The sequence below is a fragment of the Equus przewalskii genome, chromosome 2 (assembly GCF_037783145.1).
Source record: "Equus przewalskii isolate Varuska chromosome 2, EquPr2, whole genome shotgun sequence".
Taxonomy (NCBI): Eukaryota; Metazoa; Chordata; class Mammalia; order Perissodactyla; family Equidae; genus Equus; species Equus przewalskii.
In genome coordinates this window covers 118,932,546-118,951,972 of record NC_091832.1, presented here as the reverse complement: position 1 = coordinate 118,951,972, position 19,427 = coordinate 118,932,546, and the positions used below count along the sequence as shown (strand labels likewise).

General features: G+C 42.1%; 1 protein-coding gene across 2 annotated transcripts in view; it reads left to right on the top strand.

Annotated features, from left to right (window-relative positions):
* GSTCD (glutathione S-transferase C-terminal domain containing) overlaps nucleotides 1-18,308 on the top strand; it is a 130,852-nt gene extending 112,544 nt beyond the window's left edge. Inside the window, exons 9-12 of one of the 2 annotated variants that reach the window (XR_011537825.1) lie at nucleotides 7,843-7,976; nucleotides 9,718-10,623; nucleotides 12,933-13,002; nucleotides 15,876-18,308. Coding sequence is in view for 1 of the 2 variants with exons in the window: in XM_070611814.1 (XP_070467915.1) it covers nucleotides 7,843-7,976; nucleotides 9,718-9,748; nucleotides 12,933-13,002; nucleotides 15,876-16,012 (372 nt within the window). In the remaining variant the exon portion in view is untranslated. The remainder of the gene's footprint in view (nucleotides 1-7,842; nucleotides 7,977-9,717; nucleotides 10,624-12,932; nucleotides 13,003-15,875) is intronic. The other variant, XM_070611814.1, reaches the window with a different exon arrangement.
* The last annotated feature ends 1,119 nt before the right edge of the window (nucleotides 18,309-19,427 follow it).

Sequence of the window (19,427 nt, the reverse complement as noted above, 5' to 3'; positions counted from 1 at the left end):
GGCAGAAAGCAGCAGGAAGAGTGGTAAATTACCGAGCAGAGAAGAGGGAGACCAAACTTAAATCAGGCTGAGGGTTGGCAAGACACTATCGGGAAGCAAGAAATCACTTTGCCACAGAATTCCAGGAAACATCAGGGACTCAGGACACCAGAAATCTTGGAGGCAGAGATAGGGGCTGAAATCTTGTTCAATTAAAAATATTATTGAGAGACCCAGATTCCCACCCCATCTTGTGTAGGCAAGTAACTATTTCTCCCCAACTCCTGCAAGAGACCGGAAGTTTATTCTATCAAGAACTTGTGCTAGAGATACTCCAGCTACAGGGATATGTGCACAGAGGAGGGCAGAGGTGATGTGCCATTCTGCAGGCAAGACTGAGTGAGAACCTGAGCAGTGGCTCTCTTCTGGGCCCCTTCACCCGTCTCCTCAAGCAAGGGGACTCAAAGATTCTCCTCTGCAGCATCAGCACTGTCCCCAGAGAAGAGAACTAAGATATTACAGCTGTAATTTAAAAAAAACGGGCCAACCCTGTGGCCAAGTGTTTAAGTTCACATACTCCCCTTCGGCACCCCCGGGTCCGCCAGTTTGGATCCTCGGTGCAGACCTACACACTGCTCATGAGGCCATGCTGTGGCGGCATCCCATGTGGAAGAACTAGAAGGACTTGCAACTAGGATATAAAACTATGTACAGGGGCTCTGGGGAGAGAAGAAGAAGAAAGGAGGAAGATTGGCAACAGATGTTAGCTCAGGGCCAATCTCCTCACCAAAAAGCATAAAAAAAAAAATAGCTGTTCACCTGAAAGCCCACCCCCTAATGAAGTCCGCCAGTCTGTGAGCTTTTCCTTCAGAGCATCTAGTCAGCTTTTTAGTGCTCTGCTCTCTGATGTCAACTGACAGCCAGGAAGCATCAGACATGGGAGACTCTCAACACGGAAGACAGAGGCACAGCAACACACATGGCAAAGCCCAAAGGTCTGCAAGCCTTTCCTTCAGAGCACCTAGTCAGCTTTAGTGCTCTGCTCTCTGATATGAACTGACAGCCAGGGAATATCAAACATGGGAAACTCTCAAAACAGAAGACAGAGGCAAAGCAACACACGTGGCAAAGGACCTTACACTGGGGGAGCTCAGAAAAGATTGCGTTAACGAAAGAGAGAAGAAATGAGCCATCAGAACAAGAAAACTTCTTGGGAATGAAAAACAGTTCACCAAAATAAAAAAACAAGTAGAAAATCTAAGAAAATGGTGGGAGGAAAATATCAAAGAACTAATATAAGAAAATGTGTCAATAATGAAGGAGGTATGTCTCTTGATTGAAAAAGCCCACTTGAAAAATGAGCTAAACCAAGGCACATTGTTGTGAAATTTCAGAACACCAAGGATGAAAAGAAGTTCCTTACAGTTTCCATAGAGGAAAAAAAAGGTCATATGTGAAAACTTTGTAATCAAAATGCCATCACACTTCTCAGTAGCCATGAGGAAGGCTAGAAGACAGTGAAGCAAAGCCTTTAGAATTCTAAAGGGAAATTTTCAATCTAAAATTCCATCAATCGTGTATGAAAGTAATGAAGATTTCAGTCTCAAGAAAATGTCTATCGGGGAACTACTGGAAGACGTGCTTCACTAAAAGAAGAGAGCAAATAGAGAGGAATGCGCGGGTCCAGCACGAGGGGGCAGGGAAAGTCTTGGGCCTGCAGCACACTTGGTGCAGCGTGAACGTGTCTCCACAGCGACAGTGATGAGAACACTGCGCCCGCACTTCACTGAAGATTCGAGGTGATAATGTTAATAGGATGAGAAAAAGGAAAGGGCTCTATAAATGTGAAAATAAATCCTCATCTCCCATACAGAAAATCAATAGATAATGTCTGGTATCTACAAATCAAGAGATCGCAATATATGCTTTTACTATATACCAAAACAGAGGTGGGTTTCAGGAGAGAACACCCACGAGTTGAAAAGCGTTAACGTTGGTCACCAGACTTCCTTTCAGGGATAGAGGAGTGTGTACGGAACAAGAGACTCTTTTTGTAATTACATGCCTTTTAGCATTATTTGAATTTTAAAGCCACTTACCTATATATATAATTGCACAAAAGTTTTTAAAGAAGGGGAACATGAGTACACAGTTGGGACAAACCTGCTTCTGTCTAAGATATCCAGGTCAGAGTCCTTCTTGGGGAGACAGGGGCTCAGAGCATAATTGGGCTGGGGCGAATGTAGAGTTCATTCAGTTCAACCCTCTCGTTTCACAGATGGAGACATTGAGGCTCCAAGAGGGGAAGAGGAAGGCAGCAAGCTACTGTGAGAGCTGGGACGAGGGTCCAGCAGTGACTTCTGTTCACGCCCCGTCTAACAGAGTGGATGGGGACATGGAGGAGAGTACAGTTCTGTGTCAGATTGAGTTGAAATCTTGGCTTCAGCAGTTGTGATCTCGTACCAGCCACTGAGCCTTTTAGTAAGATGGGGAATAACAACACCTGTGTGCATAGTTTGGGCTAGGAAAAGGCTAGTAAGTGTTAAATGAATCTCAAAAAACAAATTAGATTCACAAGTACATGTAGCACTAGCTTAGTTTTTTGGGTGTGACTAAAGCATAGGCTTATTGTATTTCAAAATACACCTTATATTAAAAATCAGCATATACTCTTTATCAAAATATATTCTCTTAGAGAAGAATCAACAGATTCTTTTTGTTCCCTAAGAATGAAAAGTTGTTGAATCAGTTTGTCTAGTCTGGTCTTGCCTTGTCTTGAGTCTGCCAATTCGAGACATTATGAGACTGAGGGAGGATTAGTTTCATTTATTTACCACCACATATGACAAAGATATGTGGATTGAGGTTTCTTGGGTGTTCAGTTTTATTTTGGTGACTATGTGATAGGATAAGTATTGTACGTAGAACTTTTATGATGTATGGATTAATCGAGGCAAGAAAATGTAGGAGAAAGGCCCTTAATTTATAGTCCACGAATTCTCCAGCATATTTCTGGACACATAATATTTACATTTACTTTGGAATATGCATTACCTTGGGCAGTGGATAAGTTTACAACTTCAGTTGTTATCTTTTATTAGATTCAGTGCATATACAGAGAAAGGGATAGATAAGACTCATTATTTGAGAACCACATTCTGAATTCTTTGGGTCAGTGAAACACTTGTTTGCTATGATGTCAGCTAAACACTGATTACATGTGTTTCCCCCAGAATGTTAGCCTTTGTTAGATTCTCATAGTTTATGTTTGATGCTCTTTCTGCAGTTATCAAATCTGTCCACTGTGTATTACATTAATAAATCTGTCTATCCTGTGTGTAATGTATTACAAACTCTCTGGGTCAGGTGCTTGAAATGTAATTAGAAATTAGATTTCATACAAGTTACTGTGGATAGCAGTGGTTTAAGAAAAATAACAAGTGGATGTAATTATCTTTGTCCCTTCCTTCCTTTGTCACTTCCTCTGTGTGTGACTAGCATGTATTCCATTCCTTTTTCTCATAAGTCAGTGGTGAACCTAATAGTGATATCTAAAAATTCTTCGTTAAAAAAACATGATCTCTAAGGTTCCTTCCAGTTCCAAAGAGGCTGGTTGGGGAGGCAGGGCATGATATGATGGAAAGATGTGTGAGCTTTGGAGTCAGACTTGGATTCAGAGTTCATCTGGAACACTTGTGGCTAGGTGACTTTGGACATGCTAGCGCAAATAGAGATAATAAGAGCTACTGAAAGTATTAAATTAAGAAAAAGAAATGTGATAAAATTTTTAACAATCTTTGTAAAGATTTTGACGTCTAGCAGATACTGAATACGTGCTAGTTCCCTGTGGTGGTGTAATTTCAGAAGATAGTAGGACCAAGGAGGTGAAGAAAATGAGAGGGAGTGTATTTGTAAAGAGTAGTTCTCTAGGATAGAGGCTCCAAACTGTCTGAGTTGGGGTCCTTAATTTGTTATATGACCTGGAACAACCTCTCTGGGCCTCAATTCCTCATCTTAAAATAGTACCTACTTAGATATTTGCACACCCACATTCACAATTGTCAAGAAGGGGAAACAACCCAAATGTCCATTAATGGGTGAATGGCTAAACAAAATGTGGTCCATCCATACAGTGGAATATTATTCAGCCTTAATAAGGTAGGAGGTCCTATCACATGCTACAACATGGATGAATCTTGAGGGTCTTCTGCTAAGTAAAACAAGCCAGTCACAAAAAGACAAGTACTGTGTGATTCCACTTATTTGAGGTATCAAAGGTAGTCACAGGCACAGAGACAGAAAGTACAGTGGTGGTTACCAGGGCCTGGGGTGGGGAGAAAAGGGGAGTTGTTCAGTGGGTGCAGAGTTTCCGTTTTGCAAAATGAAGAAGTTCTGGAGGTGGGCTTGGCAGCAAGCTGACTTAATGCTACTGAACGACACACTTGAAAGTGGGGGAGATGGAAAATCGGATGTTACATGTGTTTTGCCACCAGAATTCTGGGTGGACTCAACTGGTCTCTGTTGCAGGCATCATTAGGTGAAAATGAGGTGTCGGCTTGGCGTGGCTCTCACCTGGAGGGAGAGATCCACTTCCAAGGTCATTGAGGCTGTGTTAGCGTTCAGTTCACTGTGGCTGTGGGGCTGCGCTTCTTGCTCCCTTGCTGGCTCAGCTTCCAGAGGGACCCACGTTTCCCAGCCCACGGCCTCCTTCACCATGAAGGTAGCAGTGGTGGGTCACGTCCTCCTCATGCTCCAGACCTCTTTGACTTCTCCTCTGTCCCTTCTCCTCCCGCCTGAGAAAGTCCTCTACTTTTAAGGCCTCGAGTGATTAGATTGAGCCCACTATGAATCCAGAATAATGGTGCTATTCTCAGGTCCCTAACCTCAGTCACAGCTGCAGGAATCCTTTTCGCCATGCTGACAGGTTCCAGGGATTAGGACGTGGACGTCCTTAGGGGATCGTTGTGTGACCACACCCTCCCTGCCTCTTTTGTTCCTTGCAGTTTGTCTACGTCACCATGTCATTTCTCCTTCCGACTTTCCCAGACTGTGAATTTTGTTGATTGCACCCCCCAGTGTTGTTCCAGGTGTCACCATTTTCCCCATATTGCCCAGAAATTGGTAGTTAGATCAAGACTGTAGAGGCACACTCCCATCAGGCTCACTTTGGGGTAACTGCATCGTGGGGGTGGTGTGCTCCAGCAGCAGGCGCCATGTCTGGCCATCTCTCATGTGATGTTGGCTGCATTTGTGATCATTGCCTCAGCTCCCTTATTTCAATAGGGATTGCAAAATGATGGTATTCTTCTAATTGTATCATTCTGGCTTCATTTACTTTCCTCTGTCAACTGCTTGGTTATTCTGAGGGTCAGGTCACATAGGAAGGGCCGCATAAAACTTGGTTCTTGTCCTATATTTTCCAGTTTTCAAAGTGAGTTGATTTTCTACCAAAAGTGACCAGTTAGGTTTTTTCAATATGATTATTGACTCATCAGCTTACTCTTTGAAATACTTCAATCCATTGCAGTTATTATTCTTACTGATGCTCAGATAGTCCCATCTCTGTCAGGTGGGAACCTCTCCAGCTTGACTCCTGAGTCTTTCTGAGGCAGCTTCAGTAGTATTTGATGGCGTCCGTGCTTTCATTGTAACAAGATGTCCAGCTCATCTGTGCCTTTCCTGCCTCGAGTCTGGCATCAGCTGTTTCTCCATGGAGCTCTAACTCTTTTAAAGGAAAATGCTCTTTAGATTACCACAGTCTGGGTACTCGGGATGGTCGTCGCTACTGGGTCAGTCTTTGCTTCTAGGCTTTTCAGTGCTCTGAGCTAGGCAGTACTTTCTTTTTAACAAAATCATCATGGGTTCATCCTGATACTTCCAATTTAAATTTGGGACTATGGGATTTTAACTTATCCTCACTCATCTATCTCATCTCTCTCTCTCTTCTTTCTCCTATGCTAAAAAAAAATCTGTTTCCTGATGACAGTAGCGTATTTCTTGTTTTATCTCACAGTATGCCCATTAGAGCCCTAAAGACACAACCCCAACAATGATTACTGAAAATAGGTTGAGAATTTTTTGGCATTATGTTTCATTTAATAATATCTCCCATGGTCATGTGTAGAGAGAGTCCCCATTCCTTTTAAGAGCTGCAGAGTGCTCCCCTGTTTATTCCTCCGCTGTGTTTGTTTCCTCTGTCAGTGGCAAGTTGGCCTGTTTCCATTTGGTGGCTATTTCACATATTGCCTCATAAATCTTTTTATATTTTTGCCAATGTATCCCTTGAAGAAATTTTTAGAAGTGAGGTCACAAATCACGCATAATTTTGCTGGATATTGCTGAATTCCTCCTCCTCAGGGTCATGATGTTTCTGTTCCCACCAGCAACACATGACAGTGTCTGCGTCCCCACAGCCCAGCCCACAGACTGCCACCAAATGTTAGGATGTTTGCCACTCTAATAGGTGACAAGTAGTATCTTAATGGAGTTTAAATACTTATTTCTCTTATTTTGAGCAGTATTGAACAACTTGGTTTAAGGCTTATTTGCATAGTTTTGTTTGTGAATTGCCCAAATTTCTTGCCCATTTTACTATTAGATTATTGGGCTTTTTCTTTATTTTTAGGAGCTTGTTATATAATAGGGATATTAACCCTTTGTTTATGCTGTAGGTTGCAAATCAACCGTAGGGCTTATTGACCTCTGTGGAGGTGATGTAAGTGTGGAAGGAGGGGGGAATCCAGGAGGAGGGTTGAGAGCAGAGATCTTGCTCTCCTCTTCCCAATACACCTTTGTTTTTTCACATCCAGAAATTTCCAGAAAATCTCCTTCTCTTCACCCAGAAAGCCTCTCCCTTCCCTCAAGTTGAGGACCTGTCCCCAGAAAGGGCGGTTGCAACTCAATACAGCCTGCGGCTGTGCAGAACAAAATGAAGAAAAAGGGAGTGTTTTCTGACAAAATGTTTCATCTTTCAAGAGCCCCACATCTGATTTTCTTTCATAGCGTCCTATTTTGCTTTATTCAGCCTAATAATTTTCACAATTGTCTACTTTAGGTTGTAATACAGTATAGATATAATTAAGGAATTTGTTTTGAAAACATTTTAAAATCATTTTTAGAGCTATTTTTCTTTTCATGAATAATTGAAGCCCTTGTCATGACTCCAACTCATATCCTTCCTTTATAAATAAACCCATTGAAAGTAGTTCATGCATTTGTCATGTAATGTTAAGAACTGTTATTTTATAAATATGAAAAGGTGCTACATAAATATAATTTGATCAGTTTTCTACAACACTGATTACATTATATTCATGCAGCATTTGAAAATGTGTTGTCAAAGACATTTGTATTTAATCGTTGCAACAGTGTTGTGATATGTCAGTATTGTTCACCTGGTTTATAGCTGAGGAGGCTGAGGCCCAAAGAAGTTAAATTTTAAGTGGCCCCAGATCCCACAGCCAACTAGAGTTTTAGACCAGAAATTATGATTTCAGTCTCATGTTCTTGCCACGTGCTACAACTGGACTAAATTTATAAGCAACAAGAGCACTTGTTTAGACATATACATCTTAATTTTCCATATTTAACATCATGTCAGATTTTCCATTGAATTCCATTGCTTCGTTTGCACTGTTCCATTTGTAATCTTTCAACCTTGCTTAATTTTCTTAATTAATATAAATAGCTAACTAGTCCTTTGGTGCGTCCAAAAAAGAACCATTGAAACTATGTGGAATACTCTTCTGGTGACTTGAAATCTCCTGAGGATCAGTCCTCGCAGAAAGTGAAAAGAGAAAGGCGGCTAAGTGGTGCTGTCAGTTGAGAAAGAATGCGGTGCTGAGTGCCGGTTTTGTTTTGCAGGTAGCATTGCATGCTTGCGGAGTGGCAACGGACATGGTGATTGAGCACTGCATCAAAACCCGGGCTTCCTTCGTCACATGCCCTTGCTGTTACGGTTTCGTCCAGAACACCTCAAAATTTAGCTTTCCAAAAAGGTGAAATTTAGTCTTCTACCTAAGGTACCGGTATGGGGATTACATCAACACACAAAACTCGTTTAATGTGAAGTGGCAATGAGATCTCGGTTTTGAGCTCATTTCCTCTTTGCACAATGGCAAGTGTTGTTTATAACTTACATATGGAAGAGAGGATCTCCTCTATGTCTGCCCTGAATGTTTCCCCTGGATCCAGCTCTTGCTTGAAACTTAGAAGCAAGTCTATCTAGGAGTCATCTGACAACCTCAGCCCTTCTCTGTGGACTTCTAAATGGAAGTCCTCACCTCCGAAAGGCAGGAGGTGTAGGGGTTAGAGCTTAGGGCCTGGACGTATCCCGCCTGGGGGCCAACGTTGGCTTCTCCTTCTTTTATAAGTTATTTCACCTCAGGCAATCTACTTAAACTCTTTCTGCCAACATGTTCTAATCTACAAAACGGGGATAATAATAGCAACTGCCTCTAGGTTTTCGTGAGAAGTGAGTGATGTGTGTAAAGGACTCAACAACTGTGAGCTGTTGCTAGTTACAGTAGGAGCACTGGTGTTTTTAACCTCTGCCCGTGGGTGGTGGTGTTTAATCTGAGCTCCCGAGCAAGAGGGAGACCTCCTTCTCACCCTTAGCTCGCCTGCTGGAGGGCGTCTCCCGGCCTGGGTGATGCTTCGCTCTGGTTCCTAGTTGTTGACACTCATGCTGATCACTGTAATCTTAGGAAATTTCTATTAGAATTTATGCTTAAAAGCTCCTAGCTAATTTAAAATAAAGTGCAAATAATAGCCTTCTTATTCTTTGTCTTTCATTGTTTTGTTCTTTACTACAATTTGCAACTAGTTGAGAGAAAACCAAAGGAACTATGGAAAAGCAAAAAATAAAATGTAATCTGAGGCTTAGTCAATAGTTGAAATTTCATTTTATTCCAAATTCACACGGATAAAATGTATATTTTACAACCCATCGAGAAATCTGTAAGTCTAGCACTATAAAGATTCTTAAGAATGCTAATGTGAGTTCAACTGCAGTCTCACATAACTGATTTTAAAGTCTCAGTTTAATGTCAGTCAGCTTTCTTACATCTCTGTAGATTACTGGCGTATGCCCCCTTTGTCATTGGAGGACCACTCCTGGTCACCATCCCCTGCCCAAATCACCCCAGGGCCAGGTGCCAGGCAACTCGGGCAGCCCTTGTACCCCAGAGCCCGCTGACATTTAAACTGACCAGTCCTGAGCTTGCTCTCCTTGCCTTGCCTTACCTTCCCACGGAACCTATCATAAAGGCTCCTACCCGCATCCCCCACTCCCTCGGCCTTCTGACCACTGGTGCTTCCCCACACGCCCCTGTGTGGTGGGGCACACCCCATCTTGGGAGCTGTGAGGGACAAGCCATCTTTTCAACGGCAGCCGTCTCCTGACCTCTTGGCCTCACTACACCTGCAAAACAATAAACCCTGCGTCTTAAAGTGCCTGAGTCTGTGTGCCCAAGCCAGGAAGAAAAAATAATGCTGTGCTTCTCTAATAGTGTGAACAAGATTTGAAAGAAATTCTTGAAAACTAATGACGTACTGGCAGTATGCTTTTGTCTTTTTATAAAGACGTTTCAAACTGGCACAGTTTCTAGTTCAGAATAACGTTATATGCTCTTTAGATAAAATACATATCTTTTACAATTTAGTTTCTTCAAGACTATTTCTGCCCTTAATCTTTAATATTTAAAATGATGACTAATTCCTTTTTCTTTTCTATTTCAGTGAGCAGTTCAAGAAAACTTTGTCATATAAGGTAACCTTAAAAAGATCTAGATGTCTTCCTACTAGACTTTTTCCAATGGAGTATATAACTGATAGTTAATAATTGAATCACTCATGAACATCTATTATGGATTTTTTTTGCCAAATAAATATTAATCTTCAAGTGGTTGACAGGATTTGAGAAGGGTCTGAGATCCACCCTATTGCAAGTGACAGCCTGCCACAGTTCCATGGATGCCTGCAGAAGATGAATGGCCCCTGAGTCAGAGACAAAGACAGCTGCTGGCACAGGAGGAGTAGCCAGACCATCATTTTGGCACTGACTCCCTGAGGCCTGGTTCCCAGAGGCAGCACAAAAGGGCAGGTGACGCTACATACACTGTGAGTGGCATTGCAGGAGAGGGGACCTGAGCTCAGGAAACCCAGATGTTTAGATTTCGTCTTTAAGTACGCGCGCCTGCCCTTGCTCCAGAGGGAGACTGCATGTAGCTTCCAAGGCCGTTGACTCTGCAAACGCCTTTGAAAAGGTCATCGGAACAGAGGTGACTTTTTCTGTCAAAGGAAGGTAGTACGCATTTTAGGCTGTGCTGGCAGCTTACAAATCCCGCACGTCTTCTACACTGTCCTTGTCGTTGTTGTTGGTTTTCAAGCCTTCAAAAACGTAAAAAACTTTCTTAACTTTCGAGCCATACTAACACAGACCAGAGGCTGGATTTGGCCTGCGGGCCATAGTTTGCCAACCCCTAGTCTGGAACAAGGGCAGTGCCTCTGTTCGCAAGACTCAAAGAAACACGAGACCTGCAGAGAATCGTCTCCCAACAGGAGTCAGAACTTGCACAGCGTTCGTCACCAACCTGAGCAGGGCGGTTTCCAGCTTTCTGCACATCGCTGCTAACCCACTGATCGGTAACGTGACACAGTGCAGTCTAAGAGATGGTCCTCTTTGAGAGAAAGGCACAGGCAGTGCCATTAAAGCTGATAAATTAGTTTGGATTCTCAGTGCAGTTCATTCCACACAGGCTCTCTAAAAATGGAGTCTCGTTCTATACACCAGCCCCAGCTTCTGGGAGTTTTACCGTCTTTTCCTTCCAACATGAAATAGTGAGGGACAGTGGCCTAGAAATGTCCATTTCTGCCACCTTGGCACCTCTGTCCCCTTTACCTCTCCTTTATAACTGTTACACGCCCACCTCCAGTTGTCTCCCACCCTCACCTGTCCTCACCCTTCCAAGCGCAGACGCCCATGGAGAGGAGAGAAACCTCAGTGTTCATGCTTCATCCAGAGCCGTTCTCATCTTTGCCTGCTGGATTTAAAGTTTTCATATCCTAGGGAACTATAAAGTTTTTGGGGAAACATTAGGACCCCAGGAACTTTATTTTCATACGATTCAAAATACCTCACCTTTCTCTCACAAGGCCCTGCCAATAAAGTAGAAAATGAATTGAAAAATAAGCAAAAACAAAAACTAGACCCTTGTTTTTAACCCCGCCTTGAGTGATGCTGGATAAAGCAAACTCTCAGAACAAGGAAACGCCGTGAGGAGGGAGGGTGCCGCAGCCTCACTGGCTGGGGAAGAATGCAAAATTTTAGAGTCAGAAGAGGCGGCTCTTCCAGAGAGCAGGAACCCCCGGCACCCCAGTTCATCCTTGCCTCCTCTTCCTTCCACGGCCACCAGCCCTTTCAAGAGTCTCAGGTGTGAACGCTCTGTGGAGAAGTCTTATTTAACCTCTTGGGGATGGTTAAGGATGGTGTCTCATATTCCTTAACCACGGCGGGGGCCTGGCAGGCAGGACCTCATGGACTCAGTGCCCAAATATCTGGAGGGTCTTTGGAAGCATTTTTCTACACAGTTCAATCCAGCAGCAGACCTTTCCTGAGTACCCACTATGTGCCCTCCCCTTTCAGAACTTAACTCCTACTGGGTGGACACCCACACGAGTGATAGCAATGGATAGGGTGAGACCTAGCAGACAGAGGAATGACCCTGGCCTGAGGTCGTGCTTCCTGACATGGCCTTACTTAAAGTGACTCTTAATGTTCAAACACCCTGAGGACGAAGGGCATGCTGCTGCTTCCCTTTTCTTCAAATTATATAGTTCTAAATTCTTCTTCTGCCCCTTTGTGGATGCCAGTTCACAGAGCTTAATAAAAGCTATTCATTTGCACTAGTTTATTAGTATCCTCCCCATTGCCACTAAATTTTATAGTGAGCCTCAAAGTGCTTTTTCTAAAACGCATAAAAGTTGAGACAATGGTAACCCTTCAAAAAGAACCAGCCTCACACAATCACTTCAATTACTTCAGTTACCTTATTAACAAATAGAGGCTCAAATTGAGTGTACAGAAGACAAGGGACAAGTGGGGAGTCTGAATTCAGCCCCTTTGCTAAGCTGACAGGTGAGATGGTGCGCTCGCTGGAGACCGCAGCTGTCGGGGTGAACAGCTGGCCCGGGGGCCTTGCAGGCACCCCCGCTTCACCCCACCATCAATCGAGAGTGCCAGGCAGACCCATCAGCTCTGTCCCTTTAAAGCCTATGCTTCTTTCATTAATTCAGTCTTTCCTAAAATTGTTAAGCAGAAGCAATAACCTTCCCCCGATTCTCTCAGGTCCTCTTTATGGTTTGTCTTAAAGCAGAAATAGGTACATCTCTTGCATCCTTTTGGAGTGAGGGCAGAGGGAGAGAGCCAGCTCCTTTCTAAAGGGGCTGAGCGAAGTGAGAGTCAGGACCAGCAAAGGAGCCGCCAGCACTGTGCTGCGTTCCTAGAGAGCAGACGCCACAGACTGATGTCCTACAGCCCTTCCCTTTGCTCCAGTAGTGGGAGGAAAGCCACTGAGAATGTCTTCTTGGAGCCATGTTCCTGAGATCCAAGTTTTATTAAAGGAAAAATATAAGTGAATTTTAGGCCTTTTACTTTAACATATTATAATCACAAATCATAGCCACATTTCTGCTAAAAGCAACTGGTTCATGGCCATGAGGGTCCACCATGCATCTGCTCTTAAGAACTGCAGCTGACAAGCAGTCCGCTTGAAGGGAAAAATGTTCCTGAGAACCATTGCCTGGAAGTCTGCTGCTTCCAGAAGTACTATTTGTGCAGCACTTTGTTCAATAAAACAATGTAGAACTCCAGAAAAATGAAGTCGTTTGTGTTACTTTTACAATTTTGAAGCAGAAGATTAAATAAACCCACATTCTATTGCTTTTTCTTTTAGGAACACATGATTCTGTGCAGATTTGCAGATCAAACAGCTGTCCAGCTTCCACCCCAACGAAGGCTCATAGGTATGTGTTTTCCCGGAGCAGCTGTTGATCAGATCACATACAGGGTGCCTAGGAATGATGGCACCGACTCTGTGTGGGAAAAACTGCTCCGCTTGTCAACAGGAAAGTGAAGCTTGTTCTTCCCAGAAAACTTAATCCATAGTGAAAAGTGCTTTGTAACTGTAACATTTTATTCGATTCTCATGTTAGTACTTTTAAATACATTTTCAGTGATTGTACGTTGAGTAGAATTATGTTAAATCTCTTTCTTACTGTTGTAAACAAACTGAAGGATCTATCAAAAAACCGTGGAAAAAAAGTAATAAAGATGGAAAAATCAACTACGCATGCCAAAATTGATGCATTAAAAAATTGATAAGGATGATAATATTTTCTTTCTCGGAAAAAAATATAGTTGTATATTATTAATCATAGACCAATTTATTTGACATTTGTAATATTAAACATTACCTAAATTAGAAGGCCTACAACAGCATTTCAAGGTAAAGTAATGAATTTATCCAAGACTTTGCTTTGGAAAAGGAAATCACATTTAGAAGGATAATAGCAGCTAATGGCTATTGCACATTTAAGCACTGAGCTAAATGCCCTCCACCTATTCTCTCAGTAAATTCTCATAAAATACATATGGGCATGTGCTATTATTGACATTTTCCACGTGAGAGAATTGGGACAAAAGCTTGCCCAGGATCCTTCAGCTGGTGGGTGCTGGAGCTGCACTATGAACCCAAGTTATTTGATCTCAGATGTGAAGCACTGATCTGCTTTTGCGATGCCCTCCATGATGAAGTCACATCACTGGGAGGTTAGGTTCCAAATTAGGGCTTAAGATGATTGAGTGGAGTCAAAACTAATCTTTAAAATTATTTAGGAAAGCCACACATTGAGACCACCATGGTGTACTGGATCAGATTGCTGTTTCTTGGGCAGGACAGCAGATGTAGTAAATAGCTTGCACTCAGGGACCATGTTGCATGAGAAATAGTTATCTTTTAACTCTAAAATCAAAGTCGGCATCACAGGATACCCACAGTTGGAGAGGCATTTGAGACCTGAGGCTGAAGGCACAAGTGATTTCCTTCCCTTTTCACACTCTGGGGCATGAAAAAGCTTGCTCTTTCCTGCATGCAACCTCTCTCTCTTTCCCTCTTCCTCCTCCTGTTCCAGTTCCCAACTTGGAGTTAGTCAAATGTACGTTGGAATGTACAGTGAATGTATATTAAGGCATAAGCTACATTTGGTTATCAAATTACGTTTGCTATAACTCCATTAGACGCAGTGAAGACATAATTGGGGTGGTGGATGGCGTGCACATGGTTGATGTTTTGGGCATCAAACCAGAAGGGAGTGGCTGGACGGGAAGCAGCCAGAGTTGAGGAGGAGGAGCAGCATTTGGCATGGTCACTTCAGGAAGAGAGGGAAGGTCAGTTCAAAGTCACAGACCCCATCACATGTCTGCATCTGTACGTGCACAGGGCACTTTTGTCTGTGAACATTTAGGGAGCTTCCAAGCCCCAAAACGTGGACTGCCAACAACTGAATTTCAGTTATAAAGACACTTCTTCAACATGTAAAAACATGAGATTCTTCTGTATCATGGAAAAGGGAAACTTGACTGGGATCAACGCCAAGAGCAAATGAGCTGCAGTGTACATCCGGGTGGTGCTGATGAATGTAGAGCATCCTGTTCTGACAGAGAATGTTTCATTTAAATTGAAAAGTAGACGGGGGGATTTACAGATGTTTTAAAGGAAGAACAACATTTTAAGGAAAAAAAAGAATGTCAGCCATAGGGCTGTTGATGAAGAGGGGTGATTTAGCCTACATGGGATTCTAGACGTCTCTTTTTATGTCATTTCTAACACATTTTATCCTTTTTGTCATGAGACCTTTTAAGGAAAATGTATAAAATATTTTAAATCTGAATTTCCTTGCCAGTTCTTACCGACTGGTTTCACCTTCCACTGGTTTTCTGTGAGGACTATGCTGTCTTCACTTCTGAAGCTGTGTTAGTTTAGCAGTTTCTGCTGTCATTCAAGTAAATAATTTAAAAATAATGTTTCGGCATTATTATAATTACTGAGGAAAGTATGGAATGAATGAAGTTCTGCATAGTCAGTAACCTTTTTCCAAGAGGATGAAGAGGTCCATATATTGAATTTAAAGAAATTGAAAGTGTAAAGGTAACCCATAGCTTTGACTATATTCAACCCCAAATCATTTTTTCCCCGAGCTGCTGCTGAAACAGAAGTTTGTGTTCGCCAAAGGAACACAAATTACCTGCCCTGCTTGCCAGTCAGGCTTCCTCTTTTGTTTTCCAAAGATCACAAAGACAATTGAAAACCGGTATTTCATAGGGGTGCAGCAGCTCTGAAAATTCAAATTATGTTACACTCAACATACACATCTGCTTGAAATGATCAGCACACAATTGAGGATTTTCTCAAATATTTTCCATTCCTCATTTCTTTAATGTCCTGAAAACTCCAGTGCAGATGTAACGCCTCTCTCAGGTGTCCCCTTGTTTGCGTGTTATTTGAGATATTCCTCAAGACAGACTGTTTTTACCATATTATAGATAATGTTTCATTTTCATAGGGCATGAAAAGAAAAGGTCTTTAAATGGATTTTTAACCAAAGTGGAAAATAGAAAATGTAGTGTTTATTCGAGATTTATTTATAAATACATTTAAAAGGTTAATGTTCTTTAAATTAGTAGTAGAAACATATCTGTGAAATGTCACCTATCTGTAGTCCTCTTCTCTGCTCACTGATCCAGAATTAAACAGAGAGTGGACAGGCCTTGGGGCAGACAGCGTTCTGCGCGTCCTCGCCCCCGCCAATGAACCACCGGTCCCCCTCCTGTGTTTCAGGAAAGCAGTGCATGTGCCTGGTGGACCTGGATCGAGCGAGAGCTGCAGAGGAGCGTGGCTACTCCGTTCAGGTGATATCCATGGAGCCGGAGAGCTGCTCTCCCAAAAACAACATGATTGTGGGGGTCCCCATTTAGAAGCGGTCGCGTGTGGTGTCCTGCCGCCGACGTGGTGATGAAAGCCCCGCGGCATCAGGAGGCTCTTGGCGGAGCGAGGAAACAGCACTCGCCGTCTTGAACCTGTTGGCGCGGGAAGGAAAGCCGCGGGGAGATCTCGGAAGAGAGGCTGCCTGCACAGCGTCACGGATGCTCTTAGAGTGCGCGATGAAAGGGCCGCTGGGTGTGCAGAGTCCCCGGAGTCGCAGCCGCCTGCGGAGTAACGCTCACAGTGGAGCTCCGTCACTGGGGTAACAGCTTCTCTGATCGGGCCAGTGTGGCGTCCCGTTCAAAACAGTGTGCCTGCAACCTCTGTGATCATTAGATACCCAAATGGAGACAAAGCTAGACTCAGTGGGGTTGTTTGTTTTTTATACTTTTAACAATTGTACTTTTTCTGTAGTTTTTTTAAAAATCTAGTCAGGTAATTACAGGATAGTTAAATTTTTCAGCTGGGGTGAGATGGACTTGCATATCATTCCTTACACTCCTTTTAAATGTATTTCCCATGGATTACCAAATGAGATCACTGCTGGTTCAAACATTTTATATTGAAGACATTATAAAATAATTGAAGTAAATTTCCCGTTATGGGAACATGTAATTTGGACATAAATTCTAACTAATCAGTAAATACATTGATTAATTAACCTAAGCATATAAATAATGATGGAGGATCCATTATTTTCAAGACCTTGGCGTAGATTCTTCTAAGGATACAAAAATGAATTGCAAGAGACACAGTGCCTTGCCTGTGGAGGTGAATCATCTAGAAGAGAAAGATTAATGAATGAGTTAAGTTCTTTATATCATAATAGAAGGTGTGGTCACAGAATTTGTTGTTCAGACATCAGTCTTTTTTTTTTTATTTTGGTAAATCTTACGAGTACCCATTGGATGTGGGAGGAGCACAGGATTTGGAACCTGATTTGAATGCTCCTCCCTGCCGACGTTCGCCGGCTCCCACCAGCCAGTGTTTAAAGATGGAGGGCGTGTCCCTTCTCACATGCTGCTAAGTGTTTAACTTTTACATGTCCTAGGCCATTCCACTTGAGATAAGATGTGTTTCATCGATTTTGATGTTTTCAACCCCTATCTGACACTTGTCATGAGGATAAAGGTCTTTAATAAATAACTCTTTCATCACTGTGGATTAAATTACAGGAATAACTTAGGGAGGGTAGGGGGGTTAAGTAAAGAATGAACCCCCAGCCCTGAGTGTTTTAGTCATCTGCACCTATAAACACACCGTGCTCCTCTTTCCTGGTTCTTTTTGGTCTAATTGAGGTATGAGTTATAGACAGTAAAATAACAGATTTTAAGTGTTCAGTTTGAGAAGTTTTGCTAACTGTTTACACCCATGCAACCACCACCAGGAATAAGAAATAGAATATTTCCATCAGGCTGTCCCTTTCTGTCCAGTCTCCCCCATCCCAAAGGCAACCACTCTCTGATTTCTATCACCCTACATTGCTTTGCCTATTTTTTTCCTTCATATAAATGACATCATTTAGTATGTAGCCTTTGTGTCTGGCATCTTTTGTTCAACGTAGTATTTTTTAAGAAATATCCACATTGTTATGTGTATCAATAGTTTCTTCTTATTCCTAAGAAGTATTCCATTATATAAATAGATCAGAAGGTGTTTATCCCTTCTCCTGTTGGTATGTATTTGGGTTGTTTCCACTTTGAGGATATTACAAATAAGGCCTATGAATATGCTTGTACAAGTCTTTTTGTAGACACGTGTGTTCATTTCTCTTAGATAAATACCTAGTAGTAGAATTGCTGGGTCATTGGCTAAATGAATGTCAGTTGCCAAACAATTTTCCAAAGTGGTTGTACCATTTAATATTCCCACCAGCAACGTGTGAAAGTTCCACTTCTCCACACCCTCGCTATTTGATATTGTCAGTTGATATTTTTATTTTAACCATTCTGGTGGATGTGAAATGGCATCTCATTGTGGTTTTAATTTTTATTTCTCTGATGACTATTGACGTTAAGTATGATTTATAAAGTGTCTTTTCAAGTCTTTTGTGCATTTTTAAAATTAGGTCATTTGGACTTTTTATTATTGATTTATAAGAGTTCTTTGTATATTCTGGATATGAGCCCTTTGTCAGATATATAGAGAGAGAATCTTTTTCACAGTCTGTGGCTTACCTACTCATTTTCATAATGAATGTCTTAATTTTCACAAAGGCTAATTTGTCTTTTCTTTCTTTTATGGTTAATATTTTCTGTGTCCTCTCTAATAAAGCCTTACCTACCCTAAGGTTATGAAGATTCTTTCCATGTTTTCTTATAGAAACTTACAGTTCTAGCTTTTTACGTTTAGGTCTGCAATCCACCTGAAATCCATATTCACAAATAGGGCTAAGTAGGTTTTGAGAATATACAGTCATTTGGGCACCATTTATTTAAAAACCTTTCTTCTCATTGAATTGACTTGGCACCTCAGCTGAAAATCACTTGATGCATATGGATGAGTCTATTTCTGAATTCTCTGGTTTATTCCATTAATGTATTTGTTTAGTTACTGTTGCTTTTATAGTAAGTCTTGAAATTAGGTAGTTTGTCTTCCAATTTCATTTTTCATTTTCCAGTTTGTTTTGACTCTGCTAGATCCATTGTATTTCCCTATAAATTTTTTAATTGGATTATCAATTTCTTTAAAAAAAAAAAAAAAAGCCTGCTGGGATTTTTGGTAAAGCTTGGAATCTTTACATCAATTTGGAGAAAATGAACATATAAACAATGTTGAGTCTTAAAATCCATGAACATAATATTCTCAGCTATTTAGGTCTTCTCTAATTACTCTCAGCAATATCTTGTAATTTTCAGTGTAGAGGTTTTATTTGTTATTATTTGATAGTTCTGATGCCATTACCTTGAGCTTTTTACATGCTGTTCGCACTGCTCAGAGTAGCCTCCTCTTACTCCACCTGCTCACCAGTCTCGTTATCCCCTCTGTTCTTAGACCTGCCTCCTGAGGGAGTCTTCTCACCCCTCCTGGGTGACGCAAAGTACTCCACCCGAAAAAGCCGCATGACAAGTAGGGAGAATAAAAAAGAAAGTGACCCCACTGTTCGCCCATCCTGTTCTCAGGCATGGAGCTCTCCAGCTGTGTTGGCGGTGGCTGGTCATAGATTGGGTGTTAATGATCACTCTTGGACCATGATTTTTCTGAGTGAATCGAAGGTTCATTCCCAACCAGGGCAGCTACAGGGTTTGGATGCAGCCAGCAGGAAGAGTGCTGCAATGACAGCAATCCCAGCAAGTGACCTGGTCTCACCCATACTCTTGTCTGTCAAAAGCAAAGCAGCTGCTCGCTGATCTGCCTTCCAAGGCGGTGATGTTAGAAACCAGAGCTCATCTGTCACTGGCTTCAAGC